Raw genomic sequence first — 23,710 nt, 5'->3', positions numbered from 1 at the left:
GAAAATACTAAATGGCAATAAAATGTTTTGTTTATTTTATATATTTTATTAAAAAATATATTTTTAATTAATTATAATTTTCTATTTTATTTTTCATCATTAATTAATATATTTATATTGATAGTTACATAGTATTTTTATATTGTTTTTGTTTTTAGTCAAAAAGGCTTGATTTTCAATTAGTTTTGAAAGTTCTAAATATTAAACTAAATATTTTGAAAATCAAAAATAAATTTTGAAATTTTTGAAATTTGAAATTCTATTTTTTGATTGGTTCATTTACAAGAATTGATTAATTTCATGGTGTTTAAAATTGATTCTTTACAAAAAAAAAAAATATTTAAAATACAAAAAGTCAAAAAAATATTGCATGCAACCAAGTGCCATAACATTTAATAAACATGTCAAATCTAAATATTTATAAAAATGATTTGTCACTGTACCAAACCAAGTGTCATAACATTTAAGAAAGAGTACACCTATCAAATCTATTTTAATATTTATTTTTACTAATAAAAATATACAAGACAACAAATATAATTATTCATATATTATGTTATATTATTTTTAATTGGACAGTTTTTATTTTTTTTAATTAATAATTGGAGAGTGAATTTATAACAAAATAAATAACAACATATTTTTAGGTTACACTATTTATTTAAATTAATTTATTTGCATAAACCATTTAAATTTCTTTTTAAATATAATTTATTTAGATAATTTTTAATTTATTTATTTTTTATGTTTTCTGTATGAAAAATATTGATATTGTATTTGAAAATTTATATATTTATAATTTTTAATACAATTTTTACATAATAATAACAATAATTTAATTTTAAAAGATATAAATATTATATTTTATGTAATCTTAAATTGAGGTTTATGATTACTATATAACATACTTTATATATACATGTTTTTGGAGGTTTTTAACTCTATAAACATTTAAGTTAATCTAAAGCAGCTATTAATTATTTTTTACATTAAAAACAAGTACTAAGTAACAACACTACATATAACCATATTAAATTTCATATTTTTTTGAAAATTTTCCTTTTATTAATATTTATTTTTTCATTTTTCATTATTTAATTAGAATGATTTGTTTTTTTTTTTTTTTAACAAGAACGAGTATGGGTTTATATTAGAATTGTGGCTAAAATGCCTTTATCGATTATAATAATTAAGGCCAAGCCCATGAACTTTCTTCCACCAGATGATCAAAGGCCCCAAGATTTGGGTGCCAATGTTTCTTACTCGGAACTAGAGAATCTATTTCTATTATTTTCCCTATCTTATGGACACAAACAAACTGATTTAGTATAATGCAGTAAAACATGAGAACAAGATTATGGAATGGAGTCCCACTCCTTGACCCCATCTCTCAAGAGAGAGCCAGCTGCAAGAGGCACCGCTCTGTTGGCTTCCGAGTCAACATCCTTATTGTTCTCCCTCAATACATGAAAGAAATTAACAGACTGAAGAGATTTCACCAAAAGTCTGATTCTTGACACCACTCTAGCTAATCTAAGATCAGCAGGAGGAGAATTCTCCACTATGACTTTAATAATGGACTGAGAATCTCCGATAACATTTACCTTTGTTAAACCAAGGGCCTTGACTTGCTTGAGACCTTGAAGAAGTGCCAAGGCTTCAGCTTGGATACTTGTGGAGTACCCTATTCCCCAAGCAAAGTTAGTCACAATTCTGCCTTCCTTGTTCTTTATAACTCCTCCTGCCCCTGCCATACTGGGGTTTCCTTTCGCTGCCCCATCAAAGAACAAGGTATGCCTAGATTGCCTGGTGAGCCATTCTGATAGTTCATTCTCCTTCCCTCTGAATTGCCATTCTTTTTTTTCCTTGTGATGTCTTATTTCTCGAGAGAAATGGAGATCCAACGAAGTGCCCCAATCTAAGTCCTGCTGACTTAGGTTCGAATCCGACAAATGCTCACCCAGACTTTCTTTCCATTGACTTTTTATCTTGATTATGATGAATTTCGGATTTTTCCCTTCATCTCTGAAAACTCTTCTATTTCTCTCAAGCCAAATTTGCCAGCAGATAAATTTTGGCAAGGAGAGCCAAGCAGCCTTAAAGCTTTCATTTTTTGGAAGTGTTTCTGGATAAAAATTTCGCCAGGTTGCAAATAAATCAGAGATAGAAATTGGCAAGATGAACACTCTTTTCCAGTGGCTCAAGAGATTCTGCCAGATTTCTACTGAGTATTTGCATTCCAACATTAAATGGTGGGCATTCTCTTCACTGTCACAACACAATTGGCATCGTGAGGGTCCATGGAATCCTTTCTTCTTTAACCTGTCCTCAGTAAGAATTCCTTTGTGGCATAACAGCCAACAGAAAAAGTCCACCTTTGGCATGGTCTTGTAACTCCATAGACCCTTCCACACAGCAGGATCTGGTGGAACATGTGGACGCTCCTGCAATGATTTATACCCCTGCGCTACTGTATATGTTCCAGGCTTAGCTCCCCAGCCACGGGCATCCTTCTTCCCTGCACGCAGAGGTGCCTTCCCATTCAACAGCGTGAGCAGAGTGTCCCGATCATTGGTCAACTCAGTTGGCACGGGCGGCAGGTTCCAACGCAGCCAAGTGTTGCCTGTCCATGTCGAGATGTCCCAAAGTGTAAAGAGCCCAGCGCCATCCAACCACGAACGCAGCTCTTGAAGGGAGCCGTTGCTCGACAGGGGAGGGTACATCATGATACCATCATCCCAGAGACTGATTTCTTTTCCATTGTCGGGTATCCAAAACGTGTTGTTTTTAATTAGAGGAATTGCTTTGTGACAGAGTTTTAACAATTGCGATCCGGTGGTGGGCAGGGAATTGTCCAAGCATCTTTTCCGCGCCCCAGTAAAATACTTCTTCCATAATGCTCTTTGCGCCCAGCCTGGATGAGGACCAATGATTTTCCAAAAAATCTTGGCTCCCATGGCTGTGTTTTGAAGACTGAGATCCTTAAAGTTCAGACCTCCTTCATTCAAGGGCTTACAGATTTTATCCCAGCTTACCAATGGGATTCTTCTTTCATTGTGATTGCCACCTTTCCAAAAGAATTTGCGGATGAAGGCTTCCATTTTCCTGATGATGCCAGTTGGAGCTAGGATAACAGAGAATTGGAAGATGGGTAGACTACTGAGTACGGATTTGATGAGAACTGTTTTGCCGGCAAGATTTAGCCAAGTGAATCCCCAAGCTTGAATTTTTGCCTTGAATTTGTCTAGCAGAGGGAACCAGTCTTTGCTGTAGGCAAGTTTGCGGAAGATAGGAAGGCCCAGATAGATAAAGGAAGTCCAATTGAGGGAGGCAGAGAAGCCTAAAGTTCTAGAGATGGCAGTGAGGGTGTTGGCAGAGATATTCCAACAGAAAACATTGCATTTCCCTTTGTTTAAAATGCTGCCTGTAGCTTCACAATATTCATCCAGTACTTCCTTGAACCTTAAGGCGGATCGGGCGGAGGCAGCCCCTAGCAGGAGAGTATCATCGGCAAATAGAGCATGGTTTACATTTTTAACCCCTCTGGCAATGTTGAGCCCCAGGATCTCTTGATCAACCAGCTTCTGATCTAAATAGAAGCTCAGGACAGAAACATGGAGGACAAAAAGAAGCGGGGAAAGGGGACAACCCTGCCTGAGTCCTCTTGATGCTTTGAAAAAGTCTGTTGCTCTCCCGTTCACCAAGGGAGCGATCCAAGGATCGGCAATACAAGCTCGAATCCAATTGATAAAATTCATTCCAAAGCCAAATTTTTGCATGACTTCCCAAAGAAAACTAAGTCTGACTCGATCAAAAGCATTTGCCAAGTCTAGTTTGATTACCATACCTTTCTCTTTGCGTTGTAGGCTTGAATGAATCGCCTCTTGAACTAGGATGAAGTTGTCCGCAATCTGTCTCCCTTGAACAAACCCGCCTTGATTCTCCGGAATGATGGCTGGGAGGATACCTTTTAGCCTATTGGCGATCACCTTTGTGATTAATTTATATCCAATGTTGCAAAGAGAGATGGGACGGAACCTATTGAAAGCCTTAGCGCCCTTTTCCTTGGGGATGAGGGCAAGGAAGGCAGAATTGGTGTTGCCCCCTATTTTCTGGCAATTTTGAGATTTCAAGATCATTTTGTAGAGGTCTTTTTCCACAATCTGCCAACAGGATTGGAGGAATCTTGCGGTGAAGCCATCCGGGCCTGGGGCTTTGTCGGGCTCCATGTCGAAGAGAGCATCCTTTATTTCTTTTATAGTGATCTTTGCTTCAAGATGTTGATTCATTGTGGGGGAGATCTTAGTAGGGACCGCCCCCAAGAATTTGGAGTTTGGGTCCGTCACTCCTTCTTCACTATAAAGTTTTTTAAAGTGAGTGAAAGCTGCTTTCTTGATGCTCCCGAAATCCTTGTGGATAGAGTTCCCTTCCTTAATTTCTGCAATAGAGTTGAAGCTCTTTCTAGCTTGGGCTTGTTTGTGGAAGAAGGCGGAATTTCTGTCTCCCGCTTTAAGCCATAGACTCCGAGACTTTTGTCTCCAATATTCTTCCTCCGAGAGGCAAGCTTTATGGAAATTTTGTTGAAGATCGGCCTCCTTATCTAATACATCTCTAGTGATTTCTGCATCTTCATTTTGGGCATGATGCTGATCGAGTCTGTCTTGGGCCAATTTTCTCTCTATTGCAGGGTTGGGGAGGGATTTGGCCCATGATTTTAGGACAACTTTTAGTCTTCTAAGCTTTTCCTCCCAGATGTAGAAGGGGGAGCCCTTCACCGACATTTTCCAACAATCTTGAACCAAGTTCAGAAACTCAGGATTCTTGACCCAAAGTGGACTGAATCTGAAAGGAATAGGGCCAAGATCATTATGATCCAGTATCTCAAGCTTAATAGGCTTGTGATCTGAAACGTTGCAAGGGAGGATGTGCATTCTGGACTCGAGACCAAGCAAAAGAAAGGAACTCTGCACCAGAAATCTATCAAGTCTTGCAGCAATGTGGTCAGGGCCTATTCTTTTGTTAGACCAGGTGTACTTACCATTGGAAGGAGAGATGTCGAGCAGATCCCAGTCCTGCATGAGATCCTCCACCCACTCCCTTGTTGGATCCCTTATGATACTGCCTCCTCGCTTTTCCTCCGCATGCAAGGTGAGATTTAGATCTCCAGCAACTATGATGTTTTCCAAATTCTCTGATTCCGACAGTTGCCTGATGGAGTCCCAACAGGCCCTTTTCTCCCCTGCATTTACTGGGACATAGACATTGAAGAGACAAAATGCCTCCCTCGAGTCCACGTGCTGTAGCTTCAGAAACAACCAATGGGTATTGAGGATCTCTGTAACCAACAAATACTTGGATTTATTCTAGAGAGAGCCCAACCCCCCAGAGGCTCCCCGTGCTGAGACGGCTTGACCTCTGCCTTCCTTCCAATTTTTTTTACTGATTTGGAGAAACTCGTTGTCCTCCATTTTTGTCTCCTGAATTAGAAGAATATCTGGGGCTTCTATTCTTATAAGACTTCTCATTGCTTCTTCTTTCACTCTACTCCCCATTCCTCTGCAATTCCAGGAGACTATCTTCATCATTTATTTTTATGTTGATGGGCCCCCTTGGAACCCTGTGCCTGATTTCTTGTCACCTTCAGATTTTTAGCAAGGAGTTTCTCCAGAGTGGGTTGACTACCTGTTGTGCTCTACAACAACCCCCCATTTCATATCAAGTTTATTCTCAAAACTATAATATGAAATGGGCCCCTTTTTATTTTAATTGGTATCAACTTAGTATTATTCAAAAAGATCCGAAAACAAAATGAAAACATTACAAAACCTTTTTGATAAACCAATTAATTGGTCTTATAATATATAAATGAGTAATCTTTTATCATTGCGATAAAGCGATCGCAAGATCGCATGTCGCAATGACAAAGGAGGCATAACTTAAAGACCCATTGGTTTTCTCCGACGCGACAACACGCAAAAGGCTATCGGATATCGGCAATAACGAGTTATCATAACAAAAGTCCCTTTCGCTCCGATGCGATGCGATATCGCTATCAGCGATCGGAGATGTACCATGCATGCTTTTCAAAGTTCTCAGTTAATACTCCCGATGCGAATTGGCGATATCGCTATCGGCAATCGGGGATTCCAAAAGGAACCAATATAACGATTTAAGTTTTCCCCGACGGCCGATTGCGATAAAGCTAAAAGCGCGAATTTCAAAAAATTGATAAAGCAGGGATATTACGGTTAATTCGTATTAAAGGCCTTATCTTCCCAATAGCGATTCACTTGCGCTCAACCGCCAAAACATCCAAGACATGCTTAAACGAATCATTCGGCCAATAAACGATATGATGGGCATTTAAAGGATTGACAGGTTTTAACGGCCATTTAATGAAATAGTAAGTCTAAAAAATCTTTTCACAGATTGTATCCGCGACCACTTTAAGTTAATCCTTCATCATGCATCGATCAATATATCTCGCTCATATTTGGTTTGCGCTACCAATTCTCTGTATTACGTTCATTGTCACTCCTGTGCAGAGCTCTTCCGAAGCAGTAGATTTAAACAGAATGGGGAAGAAGTCTAAGAAGACTGCAATAGCTTCCGCTTCGCCAGCCACAGGACAACTCATCGCTGATCCAGGAGCTAAAAGAAAAGGATTGATATCCGACACTACATGTCTAGGACTCGGCAAAACTACTTGGCAAAGTACCTATAATTTGATTGAGGCCGAAGAACCCGAGGTGACAGCAGTACAAGCCACAGCAGATACGACTCGAAAATCTGATGCTACTCTAAAGGATTTAGCTGACTCTTTCCTTCATCGGATAGCAGCCCGGGAACAAATTCTCCCATATACGGATGTAGTGAGGTGGGCAATTGAAGAAATCCCAATTACAGACAGAACCTTTTGCACCATGGATGGGAGAATCTTCAGTTCATTTCAACCTAATGATTTGAGGCAAATGTATCATTTGCCTGTACCGGAGAAGAAGTACAACAAGGCATTCCTGGAGAAATTCAGAGATGAAAACGAAATTGAATCCGAACCCATTCAGGATTGGAGGCAAAATCCAGCAAAACACAAGCATGAGTCTTCGGGTAAGTACTCTGTTGATTCTCTATGTTCTCCTTATTGTTATGCTGGGATAATGATGTGTAGATTGTGGGGGTTACATGATTCCGCAAATTTCACTATAGAAATGGTTCCTTTGATGGAGGCAGCATGTAATAGTGAAATAATGGATTGGGCAACTGTACTGTCGGATAAGCTAGCAACCGCAGTTCTAGATTTTAGAAGCAAAACCCGCATCACTGAAAGGTTTATTCCCCCATTCTACTATAGTGCTTATATCTTGGACACCCTGTGTTTTAATTCTGAATTTCCTGTGCTTGGATGGAGGTGGACTCCACAAGACCCCATGCCCATTCATATATACCATCGGAAGTTGTGGAAAACTTACTATAAACACCATTTATATCAAGTTTGCAATGGTTTTATGTTACCCATTCACTACTCTATTTTTGATAAACCTGCTCCTAAGATTTCCTACCAAGCAGGGGTTGATTTGACATCCATAGGAAGATGGTTTGGAGAGGAAAAATTTACCTATGTAAGAATTTTCGGCAGCCAAGCCAAACCTCATGTCCTCCCTTTGTACATACCTGATAAGCTGTTGGCTAGGGAGATAGCCTATCAGATTACATCCGAAGGAGTGACACAAACTCTAAAGAACAAAAAGAAGCAGGTTTGGCCCTCTTTTCCTCTAAGATGCGGTGTCTACGCTCTGCATGACTTTAAACATGCAGAGAAAGAAGCTGAAAAAATGAAGGCATTAAGTCTAGCAACTCTTCCTAATAGGCGATTTGATCCAAACAAAGTCGCCTATAATGCACTTGAACAGGCAAGATTGACAAAATTTTATCATAAAGAAGATATGTTCGATGACCTGTTCTCATCAGCTGAGTCAATGTCCCAAGTTAAATCGCTGGCCAGAATGGAACATAAGGATGACGGGTTAGTTGAATTCAACAGACTTAGAGAACAGAGGTTGCAAACTCTACCTCTAGATCTGTTAGCAACAACCCCAATGACAGAATCAAGCGAGCCTGAGCAACGACTCACTAAGGAACCTCCTGTTACATCAAAAGAACAGGAGGAAGTGCATATGGAAAAACAAGAGGAAACCCAGACAAAAGAGCAGGAACAGAGCAACACAGAGGTGAATGTAGATGCCCAGATTGACCCGAAATTGCTCCAGGAATGGCAACAATTCGACTCAATCATCAGCAATCTTGAGTGCTCGAAGGAAGCCGAAACATCAAAAGCGGCTGACACACAGGAGACAACTTCAAAACAGGTTCCAAGTGGAACCAGCGGCCTACCCAGTTCTAAAGAAGTAGAGATAATCCCTAAGGATCCCTCCGATCAGATTATTTTGCAAGTAGAAGAAATTCCTCCCTTAGATGTCTTCTACAGCGCAAAACACAAGGCTGTGGTAAAACGACAGCGGAAAAGGAGAAGGAATGATCAACCTTCCCTATTCCTTGAACAAACAGTGACGGGCAACGTGGTTTGGAAAGAGGAATTTGATCCCTCTGATGACCTAACAAAACTATCACAATATGTTGGAGCCTATTCAGCAGCTACAATAGACAAGGCATCAGAGGTGAGTAATTTATTAAAAGGAAAAGACCAGGAGATCTTTTCACTACAAGCACAACTATCGGAGGCACAACAGAAGGCAGAGCAAGCAGAGCGGCAATTGTTTACACAACAACAAATAAATAATCAATTGAATAAACAATTGTAGGAAGAGAAACAGAAGATTGATTACAGTGCAGCTCAAAAGCAGAAAGAGCTGTCTAAGGCATTGGCACAACTAAAAGCAGCGAATGAACAAATGCTGAAGTCGAAAGATGAGAAAATTGCTCAACTATCAGCCCAGCTTGTGAAAACAAATAATCTTCCACAGATAGATGAATTCAGAGCAGAGGCATTATAGATAAACAAGGCATTGATAACACAGATAAAGCTTTTATGTCAACAAATCGCCCAGGCGGAACCTTTATGCGACTTGACGACATCAATAGGTGAAAAATCGGAAAAAGCTAGAACAGACTTGGATCAAGCCGATGAAACACTAAATAATTTTCTTGAGTGGCAAGACACCGATGAGGGACAGGTGGCTAATTTGCCAAAAATCCTAGAATCACATAAGGAGATATTATTTACGGAATGGCAGTCCCAGTTAATGAAAGCAGAGAGAGAAATTTCAAGATGCAAATTAACCACAAGTAATTTGGCTGAATTGGTTAATGATACTCTCTACTTGTCTAACATGATTTCTCAATGTACCCCAGGTAAATTGACAGCGACTAAAACGTTGGAGCAGTCATGTTATCCGGAACTAGAGAAAAATGGGAGATTAATCGCAGGAATTAACAGTTTGACATGGGACACCTATTGGTTCTTCTTAGTCAAACCATACAGCTAGAGAGCTGCCCTCAAATGCCTCACAGATGCAATCAGGTATATCATTCCCGATATACAGGATGCCACCTATGCTGCCCAACTCAATTCTCGTCTCAACAGACCACCAGAAGTGGAACCAATGCTTGCGATATGCCAGCTCAGGTTTAAAGGCAAACAGCCTAAATGATGATTCATGCCGCTGACTGCCAGATTGCCGTGAAGGAGATATTCAGAATCAAGTTATACCAATTAAGTAGGATTTTAGTTTCATAGGTAGTTAGCTTAATCAAGTATTTATAGACCCTTTCATGTATTTAGAAAGGGTCGTAAGTTTTGTATATGACTTAAAACCTGAAGTTGCACTACTGTACTTCAGGCATATTCTTTTATAAAACTGGGCCAATCATTCTTATTTTGACAAAGAAGCTTTTATGCGGATGTGCACTACTGTCTTTGTTTGAAAGTATTTCTGAGTCGGAAGAAGAATTTCAAATAGCGATTGATATTGGGAGTGATTAGCAGCTCATATGGTACTATTATCTGTGTCTGAGTTCATTCTTTTTATATGAATTGTCGTTTGATCGCTTTTGCTATTATCGGATATATGCATGTGTTTTTAACAGCATTCTTTATTCCTTCCACTATTGGATGTTTACAGCATGCTTTTCTTTTGATCATATATATATCGATAATATAAATGATAAGTGTAGCAATATTGTGTTAATCACTTTGTTTAACTATTTAAACAAAGTAATCATTGAATGAATAAATGTCTATGTTTATTAGATAGAGTCATCTATATGCCTGTCAATAAACAAAGATCATCAAGCGCTACATTTCAAAGAATAATAGTTCCCGGGATTAGTAGTAATTCTTTTATTTTTGCTGATATATTAATTTATTCACCTATCATTAGATTAGATAATCAATCGTTCATCCACCCCTTTTATTCATTATTGGGAAACTGGTCCCATTATACCCAGTCGGAGCCACCATTCCAAACGGAAAAGGAGCTGTATTAAGGTCCGGACCGGGTGGTTATCCCCCAATGTTGATACAACGATTTTCGGGGCATCAACATTTTTGGCGCTAGAAGGAGGGCCTCAACTATGAATGGCAAGCAAACCCAAATCTACAGACCATTCTAAGAGTAATTCTCCCTCCACATCACCTCGTACTTCCCAATTGCATGCTGGTTCTCCAGTATCCAAACAAGAAGAAGAGGAATCAACTACCACTGCTCAAACCCACAATACTCCAGAACAACTAAGTCTTGAATCTCTTGAAGTTCAGTCCCTTATCCATAAACTTCAGAGCTTCTCGATATCACCACAGAAATCTGAGGTATCTCAAAGCAGTGTGACTTCGCAATTCAATTTACCTCACCCTCTCACCAGACTTCAGAGTGGAAAGCTCGGTATTGAACCTACTGGGTTCCATTTACCCAAAAGGAAAAAGGCGAAGAAAAACACTGAAGGATCTGACAGTGAAGCACTTTCATCCACATCCTCCATCTCATCTTCCCTAGTGCGAAGTCAACCATCCACTCCCTCATCACACATTGCTATTCATCAGGGATTAGAAACTTCAACATCCCAACCTGCGCAATCCTCAATATCAACTCCTTCCCAGGCATCTGGAATTTCAACAGTAGTATCATCCACTACTGCGGTTACAATGGCAGATCCATGGACCAGGCCTGGTGCAGTCAACATGCCTGCACCATTGCATGCATTACCTGATGCTCCTGAGAAATGGCTACCCAAGTTTAATCCAGATGATGGAACACAAGTTGAGGAACATATTAATAACTTCATGTTAGCAGTTAATTTGAAGGGAGTAACAGAGCAAGATGTTGTCGTTAGGCTTTTCCCTTATACTTTGCAAGGATCAGCAGGATCCTGGTATTTTTCCTTTCCTTCTAGTTCCATTACCAGTTGGACGACTTGCCAAGAACAGTTTCTTACTAAGTATGGTGATGCTAGGTCTCTAGCTACATTAATAAATGATCTCTCAAATCTTAGGATAGAGCATAGGGAACCGATTAAAGAATTTAATGCGCGATTCAATAAACTCTTGAATAAAATCCCAACGGCCTCCAAACCAAGTGAGCAAATAAGAAGCGAGTGGTATATAACTGCCCTACCTGCCAATATAGCTATTTTTGTAGACAGGGCTGGAAAACCAACTTTAGCTGAAAACATGAAAGAAGCACTTGCTGTGGAGAAACGTATTAATGCTCTAGAGAAGAAAGCTGCTCTTGAAGATAGAAAAACCAAAAAAGTTTCTTTTAAAGATGATTCAAAGAAGAAACCCCTAAAGATCCATATGACATGGAGGGTCTACAAAAGGTCCTCAAGACTATGTCAAATGAAATGGTTGAAATCAAAAAACAAGTAGCTGAAACCTCAACCAAAAGGCCCTTTAAGAATTACAAGAAAACTGAATCAAAACCACCGAATGTTATATCTAATGCAGATTCAGATCCTGATGAATGAGAAGAAGAAACAGTCTCACCAACTGATGAAGAAGAGGAAGTTGTTGAATGTCATGGAATGTGGGATTTTATATTGCCTAACTCCAATACAGAAAATGAAGAAGAAGCGTTTCCGGTCACTACTAGGAGTAAAAGTACCTCTGAACCTGTTCAGACAACTTCAAAGAAAAGGAGTGCAGGTGCTACTACAACAAAGGAAAAGGTACCCCCAAAGAAGCCACCTGCAACAGTTCCGCAAAACCAACCTTCAACCTCAAATATTCCGTCAACATCTAAGACATTGGTAGTATCTGATTCAATGGATTACAATATTGTTGATGACATGAAAAAGACTAAGGCAAACATTACCATGTTTGAACTTAGTAAATTGAAACATCAGCAAAAATTGCTTCTCAAAGAATTGAATGTTGTTCCTACTTCACCCCTTCCCAGTGCTAAAGATGCAAATGATGCAGGTCAACCACCTTCTGGTATGCTCGAAGCTACTGATGCAGTTTTGATTGGAGATAGATCAAATTCTCATACTCCACCTTTCCTTCTAACCTATGAGGTCTACAATAGAAACCTGAACAACTGTTTGATTAACTCAGGGGCATCCTCTAATATAATGCCAGCTTCAGTTTGTTCCAAACTGAACATTGAACCCCAAAAGTCCGCTATTCATATTGTGCAGTTGGACAGGACTAAAGTCCAGGTTTTAGGGGAAATCAACTCAGTAATTATCAGGCTATCAGCTGATCCTAGAGTAGTTCAAAGAATTGATATCTTAATCGCCGATATACCTGAATTTTATGGTTTGATCTTGAGTAGGGATTGGTCTGAAAAACTCCATGGGTATATTTCTACCGATTGGTCCCATATGTGGCTTCCCTACAAGGGAAAGCCAAATCAAATAAAAATCGATCGGGAGAAACACATGACCCATACAGTTACAGAATTTGAACAAGAAAATCAACCAATAGCATTTAATAACAACATTTTGGGGAATTATTCATCTGAGTCATTCTTTGGCAACTTCACTGCCCAACCATCTCCTTTCTCAGTAAACAATTCTACATCTCAGATCGAAAATTATTCACAAACAGATAGGTCAAGATGTTTTAATGATACTGAGGAAACTGTAAATAAAATTGTTAATACTTCTTTATTTTGGTCACTATATTTCGATGGGTCTAAGTCTAGCGAAGGCTCGGGAGCAGGATGTATTTTGGTTAGCCCTCAGGGAGAAAAAACAATGTTGTCCTGTAGGTTGGAGTTTGAATGCACGAATAATACAGCTGAGTATGAAGCCTTAGTCCAAGGACTATATAAAGCGATTGGCCTCAAGGTTCAATATTTGAAAGTGTTTGGAGATTCCGAAATTATTATTAAACAGGTAAGGAATACAATTCATTGTCTTTCTAGCCATCTCAAACATTATCAGTCGCTGGTACAGGAACTCACCTCCCACTTTTCGGCATTCAATATTTCTTCCATCCCCAGGTCTCAAAATTCAGCAGCCGACTTGCTAGCCAATGTTGCTTCCAAGCTCCTACCTTCCGAAGATTATAGCCCAGATAGATTTTCAGTAGAATTACTTTTTAGGCCATCGATTCCTGACAATGTCACTAATTGGAGAGTATTCAATCACGATGAAGACATTTTACAATTTTTAACTTCCGAAAAGTCCTATGATGATCAAATCATTGAGGAAAGCAAGCATGACCTTCAAATGAGAGGAAAACACGAGGAAAACTCAATACCAAAGCCTGTGGTGAAGCTTGAGGATCTTTATGATATTAAAGACAGGTTTAAACCTGTGACCAATACAAAGCTCCAAAGTTCCACCTTAAGGTTTGAATTGATAAACCTTGGCACTGAGCAAAATCCTCAAAACATTAATTTAGGATTAGGACTTTCCATGGAAGAAAAGGAAGCATTCATTAGACTGTTACGGAAAAATAAACATGTTTTCGCTTGGAAATATGACGATTTAAAGACATACGATACATCCATCATCCAGCATACCATTCCAATGCTTCCCGAACAGAAACCAATTCAACAAAAGTTGAGAAAAATACATCCGAACTTAGAGAGTCAAATAAAATCGGAACTCAATAAACTCTTGAAAGCTAAGATTATTTTTCCCGTTCGGCACTCAAACTGGGTCTCCAATATGGTGCCTGTCAGAAAGAAAAATGGCGACATCAGGATTTGTATAGATTTCAGAAATCTGAATAAAGCAAGCCTAAAAGATAATTTCCCATTACCTACTATGGAGCAGATACTCCAATCAGTGGCAGGCTCTGAGTTGATGGCCTTTTTAGACGGTTTTTCAGGATATAACCAAGTTTTGGTCCATCCTAATGACCGACTCAAAACCACATTCAAAACAAAATGGGGAACTTATGCTTATCAGAAAATGCCTTTCGGACTTATTAATGTAGGAGCCATGTTCCAAAGAGCGATGGATATAGCCTTCAAAGGATTGATTAGCAAAACAGTAGTTGTCTACTTAGACGATATTACTGTATTTTCTAAAAAGAAATCCAATCATTTGCATGATTTAAATCAAATATTTCAACGCTGCAAAAGGTACGGTATTTCACTTAATCCCAAAAAATCCTTCTTCGCTCTTGACCAAGGAAAGCTCTTAGGCTTGATTGTTTCTAAAGATGGCATTTATATTGATCCGGATAGGATTAAAGAAATCTCTGAAATCCCTTTCCCTCATAATAAAAAATCCATGCAGTCATTTCTAGGCCAAATCAATTTTGTCAAAAGATTCGTTCCAGACTTTTCTCAAATCATTTTGCCACTTCAAACTATGATTAAGAAAAATTCAGTCTTTAGATGGAGATCAGCAGAAAAGGAAGCGTTTGATTTAATCAAACAATCAATAATCAATGCCCCCGCTTTAAATACTCCTAATTTTTCTAATCATTTCACATTGTATACTATTGCATCCGATTTGTCTTATGTAGCAGTACTCACAAAGATTAATAATCACAACTTGGAAGCACCCATTTCATTCTATAGTTCAAATCTTCAGGGTGCTGAATTGAATTACTCCGAAGTAGAAAAACAAGCCTTTGCTGTATATAAAGCTGTCAAACATTACAGACCCTTCCTTTGAAAAGCCCATACAAAAGTTATAGTTCCTTTCCCTGCAGTAAGGCAACTATTAATCCAAAGGGAATTAGGTGAAAAAAGGACAAATTGGGTTACAGCACTTCAAGAATATGACTTGGAAATTAAACCAACAAAGATTGTCAGAGGCCAAGGTTTTTACAAGTTATTGGCAGGAGCATCCAACATTCAAGAATCAAGTGACACAGATCAAACCGAAGCGATCAACCAGATAAGTATTACTGATTCTGAATCACAATATGCTGACCTGATCTTTTATTTGAAAAATGGATATGCACCTCCTAACCTGTCCTACAAAAACAAAAGGGCCATTAGATTAAAAGCAAAAAATTTCACAATTATTGATGATGTGCTTTTTAGGCAAAATTATGATTCAATCTTATTAAGATGCCTAGAAAAACCTGAAGCACAAAACGTTTTGCAGGAATTACATGATGGACCAGCAGGAGGACATTTTGGAGCTGACACAACAACCCACAAAATCATTCATGCTGGATATTATTGGCCCACTCTGTTTAGAGATGCTCATGAATATGTAAGGAAATGCCGAAATTGTCAAACTTCTAGTAGAAGACAAAGAAAACCAGCTTTCCCTTTGCAACCAGTCAACATTGAACAACCATTTGAGCAATGGGGATTGGACATCATTGGAGAAATTACTCCACATTCTTCCAAACAGCATAAGTATATCCTTACCGCTACTGATTATTTTACTAAGTGGGTTGAAGCAATTCCTTTAAAGACAGCAAATTCTGAGGCAATTATAGAATTCATAGATCAATTCATCATTACCAGATTTGGTGTCCCAAATGCTCTTGTTTTTAATAATGCATCTTACTTCTCAGGCAATGCCATGTTTGATTTCGCTATTAAAAGAGGATTTAAATTAAAATATTCTGCTAATTACTATACCCAGGGTAATGGTTTAGCAGAATCCACAAATAAAAATATGATTAAAATTATTAAGCGGACTATCGAACAGAATCATAAAAAATGGCACAAATCCTTAATATTTGCACTATGGGCTGATAGGATAACGCAGAAGGCTTCCATAGGTTCTTCTCCGTTCAATCTCGTATATGGAAAAAAAGCAGTGCTACCAACAAATCTTGTCCTTCCTTCTCTAGCCCTAGTTCAGTTTATTGAGGAAAGCCCTTCTTCTTCTATTCAACTTAGACATGACCAAATTATAAAATTAGAAGAGGAAAGAGAAAAAGCCAAGGTTATTCATGCAAAACATCAGCAAATTATCAAGTCATCCTTTGATTCAGCTTCATCCGGTTCAAAACAATTTCAAGTCGGTGATTTAGTTTTGAAATGGGACAAAGCCCATGAAGATAAGGGAAAACACACCAAGTTCCAGAAAATGTGGCTTGGGCCATTTCAGATCTGTGAGAAGATAGGCCATTCGACCTTCATATTACAAGATTTATCAGGTTTGAGAGATTCTCTCCCTGTTAATGGCCTTATCTTAAAAAAATTCTTCAATTGAGGAGGTAACCCCTTCTCCTTTTTAGTTTAGTGGAATTTTGTAGTTTGTAGGACCATTAGAAAATAAAGTTGTAAGGTATCTTCCATTGACCTTTGCTATATTTAAAAGTTGCTCAAAAGAAGTAGTGTTGATATTTGCTTTTAAAATAATAGAAGTCTTAAACAAAAGGGATAATTTCTAGGAAACTAGGTATAATTGCATTCTGAAACCACACTTCAATTTTTGTGAACGCTTCTCAAAGTTTAGAAGTATTGTAAATCATTTTATGTTTTCAAATTGGTCACAAAAATGTTATCAATATCAAAACAGGAACTAATCCAACTTCAGCATCTTTAACTCTTACCTTGTCATCCATTTACTCTTAAGGACAAAATTGTCCATCCCACTCACCAAAGCTTATGATTACTCAGAGTGTAATTCTAAAATATTTGATATAAAAGATAAGAGGTCTTATTACATGCCTGCTTACCATGATCATAGGGAAATAGTTTAACTGACATTACCAATACTGCATACCAAAATAGGGTAATGGTTTAGGATTATAAGACAAGGGGTCTCATCACGAGCCAGCTTGTTCGGTTAAATTACTACCAGTGAATGGCATTGTCACTCAGCTGGTCACCAAACTAGGACAATGGCTTTTTATCTTACAAAATAACATAAAAGTAAAAAAGAAATGCAAAATATGAAAGCATGTTTTGAATTCATTCTGTTAATCATACTCTGAAATGGAAGGGATAATGGACAATAACATGGTTAAAAGGTATCCCTGTCGAAACTATGAACGTTTGCTGGCAGCAGAGGCTCTACCTATGACAAAGGAGTCAATTTTAAAAGCTGATTTGGAAAGGTTTTCTGTTTTATCATTATCAACCAATAGAGGCCAATTTAAAACTTAGAATGTATCTAATTTTAAACAAGAGAGGAAATTAGCAAAGATAGTTTCATTTTATTTGGAATGCATATATACCTAGTTATATTAGAATTTTCCCCTTTGATGAGATTCCTATTTTGAAAAAGTTTAAGTATTTCCGTACTTTTCAGAGATAATTGTTTCTTCCAGCGAATCGCCAATTGTTGTGCTCTACAACAACCCCCATTTCATATCAAGTTTATTCTCAAAACTATAATATGAAATGGGCCCCTTTTTATTTTAATTGGTATCAACTTAGTATTATTCAAAAAGATCCGAAAACAAAATGAAAACATTACAAAACCTTTTTGATAAACCAATTAATTGGTCTTATAATATATAAATGAGTAATCTTTTATCATTGCGATAAAGCAATCGCAAGATCGCATGTCACAATGACAAAGGAGGCATAAGTTAAAGACCCATTGGTTTTCTCCGATGCGACAACACGCAAAAGGCTATCAGATATCGGCAATAACGAGTTATCATAACAAAAGTCCCTTTCGCTCCGATGCGATGCGATATCGCTATCGGCGATCGGAGATGTACCACGCATGCTTTTCAAAGTTCTCAGTTAATACTCCCGATGCGAATTGGCGATATCGCTATCGGCAATCGGGGATTCCAAAAGGAACCAATATAACGATTTAAGTTTTCCCCGACGGCCAATTGCGATAAAGCTAAAAGTGCGAATTTCAAAAAAAATTGATAAAGCAAGGATATTTCGGCTAATTCGTATTAAAGGACTTATCTTCCCAATAGCGATTCACTTGCGCTCAACCGCCAAAACATCCAAGACACGCTTAAACGAATCATTCAGCCAATAAACGATATGATGGGCATTTAAAGGATTGACAGGTTTTAACGGCCATTTAATGAAATAGTAAGTCTAAAAAATCTTTTCACAGATTGTATCCGCGGCCACTTTAAGTTAATCCTTCATCATGCATCGATCAATATATCTCGCTCATATTTGGTTTGCGCTACCAATTCTCTGTATTACGTTCATTTTCACTCCTGTGTAGAGCTCTTCCGAAGCAGTAGATTTAAACAGAATGGGGAAGAAGTCTAAGAAGACTGCAATAGCTTCTGCTTTGCCAGCCACATGACAACTCATCGCTGATCCAGGAGCTAAAAGAAAAGGATTGATATCCGACACTACATGTCTAGGACTCGACAAAACTACTTGGCAAAGTACCTATAATTTGATTGAGGCCGAAGAACCCGAGGTGACAGTAGTACAAGCCACAGCAGATACGACTCGAAAATCTGATGCTACTCTAAAGGATTTAGCCGACTCTTTCCTTCATCGGATAGCAGCCCGAGAACAAATTCTCCCATATACGGATGTAGTGAGGTGGGCAATTGAAGAAATCCCAATTACAGACAGAACCTTTTGCACCATGGATGGGAGAATCTTCGGTTCATTTCAACCTAATGATTTGAAGCAAATGTATCATTTGCCTGTACCGGAGAAGAAGTACAACAAGGCATTCGTGGAGAAATTCAGAGATGAAAACGAAATTGAATCCGAACCCATTGGGGATTGGAGGCAAAATCCAACAAAACAAAAGCATGAGTCTTCGGGTAAGTACTCTGTTGATTCTCTATGTTCTCCTTATTGTTATGTTGGGATAATGATGTGTAGATTGTGGGGGTTACACGATTCCACAAATTTCACTATAGAAATGGTTCCTTTGATGGAGGCAGCATGTAATAGTGAAATAATGGATTGGGCAACCGCAGTTCTAGATTTTAGAAGCAAAACCCGCATCACTGAAAGGTTTATTCCCCCATTCTACTATAGTGGTTATATCTTGGACACCCTGTGTTTTAATTCTGAATTTCCTGTGCTTGGATGGAGGTGGACTCCACAAGACCCCATGCCCATTCATATATACCATCGGAAGTTGTGGAAAACTTACTATAAACACCATTTATATCAAGTTTGCAATGGTTTTATGTTACCCATTCACTACTCTATTTTTGATAAACCTGCTCCTAAGATTTCCTACCAAGCAGGGGTTGATTTGACATCCATAGGAAGATGGTTCAGAGAGGAAAAATTTACCTATGTAAGAATTTTCAGCAGCCAAGCCAAACCTCATGTCCTCCCTTTGTACATACCTGATAAGCTGTTGGCTAGGGAGATAGCCTATCAGATTACATCCGAAGGAGTGACACAAACTCTAAAGAACAAAAAGAAGCAGGTTTGGCCCTCTTTTCCTCTAAGATGCGGTGTCTACGCTCTGCATGACTTTAAACATGCAGAGAAAGAAGCTGAAAAAATGAAGGCATTAAGTCTAGCAACTCTTCCTAATAGGCGATTTGATCCAAACAAAGTCGCCTATAATACACTTGAACAAGCAAAATTGACAAAATTTGATCATAAAGAAGATATGTTCGATGACCTGTTCTCCTCAGCTGAGTCAATGTCCCAAGTTAAATCGCTGGCCAGAATGGAATATAAGGATGACGGGTTAGTTGAATTCAACAGACTTAGAGAACAGAGGTTGCAAACTCTGCCTCTAGATCTGTTAGCAACAACCCCAACGACAGAATCAAGCGAGCCTGAGCAGCGACTCACTAAGGAACCTCCTGTTACATCAAAAGAACAGGAGGAAGTGCATATGGAAAAACAAGAGGAAACCCAGACAAAAGAGCAGGAACAGAGCAGCACAGAGGTGAATGTAGATGCCCAGATTGACCCGAAATTGCTCCAGGAATGGCAACAATTCGATTCAATCATCAGCAATCTTGAGTGCTCGAAGGAAGCCGAAACATCAAAAGCGGTTGACACACAGGAGACAACTTCAAAACAGGTTCCAAGTGGAACCAGTGGCCTACCCAGTTCTAAAGAAGTAGAGATAATCCCTAAGGATCCCTCCGATCAGATTATTTTGCAAGTAGAAGAAATTCCTCCCTTAGATGTCTTCTACAGCCCAAAACACAAGGCTGTGGTAAAACGACAGCGGAAAAGGAGAAGGAATGATCAACCTTCCCTATTCCCTGAACAAACAGTGACGGGCAACGTGGTTTGGAAAGAGGAATTTGATCCCTCTGATGACTTAACAAAACTATCACAATATGCTGGAGCCTATTCAGCAGCTACAATAGACAAGGCATCAGAGGTGAGTAATTTATTAAAAGGAAAAGACCAGGAGATCTTTTCACTACAAGCACAACTATCGGAGGCACAACAGAAGGCAGAGCAAGCAGAGCGGCAATTGTTTACACAACAACAAATAAATAATCAATTGAATAAACAATTGCAGGAAAAGAAACAGAAGATTGATTACAGTGCAACTCAAAAGCAGAAAGAGCTGTCTGAGGCATTGGCACAACTAAAAGCAGCGAATGAACAAATGCTGAAGTCGAAAGATGAGCAAATTGCTCAACTATCAGCCCAACTTGAGAAAACAAAGAATCTTCCACATATAGATGAATTCAGAGCAGAGGCATTACAGATAAACAAGGCATTGATAACACAGATAAAGCTTTTATGTCAACAAATCGCCCAGGCAGAACCTTTATGCGACTTGACGACATCAATAGGTGAAAAATCAGAAAAAGCTAGAACAGACTTGGATCAAGCCGATGAAACACTAACTAATTTTCTTGAGTGGCAAGACACCGATGAGGGGCAGGCGGCTAATTTGCCAAAAATCCTAGAATCACATAAGGAGATATTATTTACGGAATGACAGTCCCAGTTAATGAAAGCAGAGAGAGCAATTTCAAGATGCAAATTAACCACAAGTAATTTGGTTGAATTGGTTAATGATACTCTCTACTTGTCTAACATGATTTCTTAATGTACCCCAGGTAAATTGACAGCGGCTAAAACGTTGGAGCAGTCATGTTATCCGGAACTAGAGAAAAATGGGAGATTAATCGCAGGAATTAACAATTTGACATGGGACACCTATTGGTTCTTCTTAGTCAAACCATACAGCCAGAGAGCCGCCCTCGAATGCCTCACAGATGCAATCGAGTATATCATTCCCGATATACAGGATGCCACCTATGCTGCCCAACTCAATTCTCGTCTCAACAGACCACCAGAAGTGGAACCAATGCTTGCGATATGCCAGCTCAGGTTTAAAGGCAAACAGCCTAAATGATGATTCATGCCACGGACTGCCAGATTGCCGTGAAGGAGATATTCAGAATCAAGTTATAACAATTAAGTAGGATTTTAGTTTCATAGGTAGTTAGCTTAATCAAGTATTTATACACCCTTTCATGTATTTAGAAAGGGTCGTAAGTTTTGTATATGACTTAAAACCTGAAGTTGCACTACTGTACTTTAGGCATATTCTTTTATAAAACTGGGCCAATCATTCTGATTTTGAAAAAGAAGCTTTTATGCGGATGTGCACTACTGTCTTTGTTTGAAAGTATTTCTGAGTCGGAAGAAGAATTTCAAATAGCGATTGGTATTGGGAGTGATTAGCAGCTCATATGGTACTATTATCTGTGTTTGAGTTCATTCTTTTTATATGAATTGTCGTTTGATCGCTTTTGCTATTATCGGATATATGCATGTGTTTTTAACAGCATTCTTTATTCCTTCCACTATTGGATGTTTACAACATGCTTTTCTTTTGATCATATATATATCGATAATATAAATGATAAGTGTAGCAATATTGTGTTAATCACTTTGTTTAACTATTTAAACAAAGTAATCATTGAATGAATAAATGTCTATGTTTATTAGATAGAGTCATCTATATGCCTGTCAATAAACAAAGATCATCAAGTGCTACATTTCAAAGAATAATAGTTCTCGGGATTAGTAGTAGTTCTTTTATTTTTGCTGTTAGATTAAATTATTCACCTATCGTTAGATTAGATAATCAATCGTTCATCCACCCCTTTTATTCATTATTGGGAAACTGGTCCCAGTATACCCAGTCAGAGCCACCATTCCAAACAGAAAAGGAGTTGTATTAAGGTCCGGACCGGGTGGTTATCCCCCAATGTTGATACAACGATTTTCGGGGCATCAACACTACCCTGAAGCTTGTCTTTGTAGGTTTCCTGTTCTCTCTTTTCTCTAGCAGATTTGCGGCCCTGTGACGATCTTCTGATCGATGTTTGTGAATCTCCTATTTCCCCTTCCTCCTCTGATTCCTCCGAGACTTGTTCCTCCTCGTTGGCTTCTGCTTGTTTTTCCTTATGTCTTTCAGTAACACTTTCTCCTGGCCTTGATCCTGCTGAGGTCCCTTTATCTTGGGTTTTATCTTGCATTTCCTCTTCCTGTGGAACCTCTTCTGCAGAGCTTAAGATCTCGTACCTGTTTTCTTGGCTTTTCTGTGGAGGTCCATTTTGGGCAGAGGCTGGCTGAGGGCCTTGGCCATTTGGGGCCCCAATTTTCTTGTGAGAGGTCTTTGTCCTCTTAACTTGATTCCAACCGTCCTCCTTCCCTTTCTCTGCTTCTCCTTTGTTCGGGCACCCTCTAGCAAAATGGCCGTAGATGTGGCATTTGTGGCACTTGAATGGGAGCTGCTCGTAATCCAGCTTTTGCACATGCGTCCAACTGCCAACATTTATTTTAATGGCCTCCGGAAGTCCCACCTCTAAGTCGACCTCAACACATATCCGAGCGCAGTCATACTGATCCTTGTTGTTTGCCCTGTCGATGAATTTTCCCAGGGCATTGCCTATGTGCTTGAGGGAATCCCAGTTCCAACAGTGCACTGGGAGGTTCGGGAGCCGAACCCAGACAGGGACTGCCGTCGGAACATCCACGGCAGGATCGAAGTCTGGGGTCCATTTGTTGAGGTAGAGGCCCTAGGGTCCCATGAAATAGGGACCATTCCTGAAAATCAAGTCTTTATCCTCCTTTGTGTTGAATTCGAACAGGAAGTAGCCTCTTCCCAGGAAGTATGAAGTTACGCTGTTCTTGATCAGCGGGATCCAGTTCTTGACAACCCAGATCTCCATCGATTTTGGAGAGGGCCAAAGGCCCGTGAACTGACCCACCAGGGCTCGATCTGCCAGGGACAAGGCAACCTGGATTGGGCCCTCAGGAGGAAGGGTGACCTCTGGTACATCCTCAAGCTTTTTGACAAACTTGGCGGCTTCTGACTTCTTCTTCTTAGGCAAAGAAGCTAGCAGAGAGTTGAACACAGCTTCCGCGGCAGGGGGAGGAGGTGGCGAAGGAGAAAGAGGCGATCCCTGGGTCTCCAT

At 39.1% G+C, this 23,710-nt stretch overlaps 1 protein-coding gene across 1 annotated transcript; it reads right to left on the bottom strand.

Annotated features, from left to right (window-relative positions):
• Nucleotides 1-1,355: 1,355 nt before the first annotated feature.
• LOC149240094 (uncharacterized) lies at nucleotides 1,356-23,710 on the bottom strand. Its single transcript, XM_089370049.1, has 3 exons — nucleotides 23,417-23,710; nucleotides 22,534-23,311; nucleotides 1,356-5,335 (listed from the first exon to the last, which is right to left on the bottom strand). The coding sequence occupies exons 1-3, from the start codon at nucleotides 23,708-23,710 to the stop codon at nucleotides 1,356-1,358; spliced, it is 5,052 nt and encodes a 1,683-aa protein (XP_089226175.1).

This window comes from Pinus tabuliformis, chromosome 8 (assembly GCF_031772625.1).
Source record: "Pinus tabuliformis cultivar Carrire ecotype Pingquan chromosome 8, CPIR1, whole genome shotgun sequence".
NCBI classification, from domain to species: domain Eukaryota; kingdom Viridiplantae; phylum Streptophyta; class Pinopsida; order Pinales; family Pinaceae; genus Pinus; species Pinus tabuliformis.
This window is presented reverse-complemented; position numbering and strand designations above follow the sequence as displayed.

Bases quoted from the DNA above. Each gene is read 5' to 3' on its own strand.
- LOC149240094 (XM_089370049.1), bottom strand. From the start codon at position 23,710: ATGGAGACCCAGGGATCGCCTCTTTCTCCTTCGCCACCTCCTCCCCCT. The intron at 23,312-23,416 runs GTAACTTCATAC...ATGGGACCCTAG, and splicing joins TCCCGCTGATCAAGAACAGC to GGCCTCTACCTCAACAAATG. The intron at 5,336-22,533 runs GTAGTGTTGATG...TGTTGGTTACAG, and splicing joins CTACAAAGACAAGCTTCAGG to AGATCCTCAATACCCATTGG.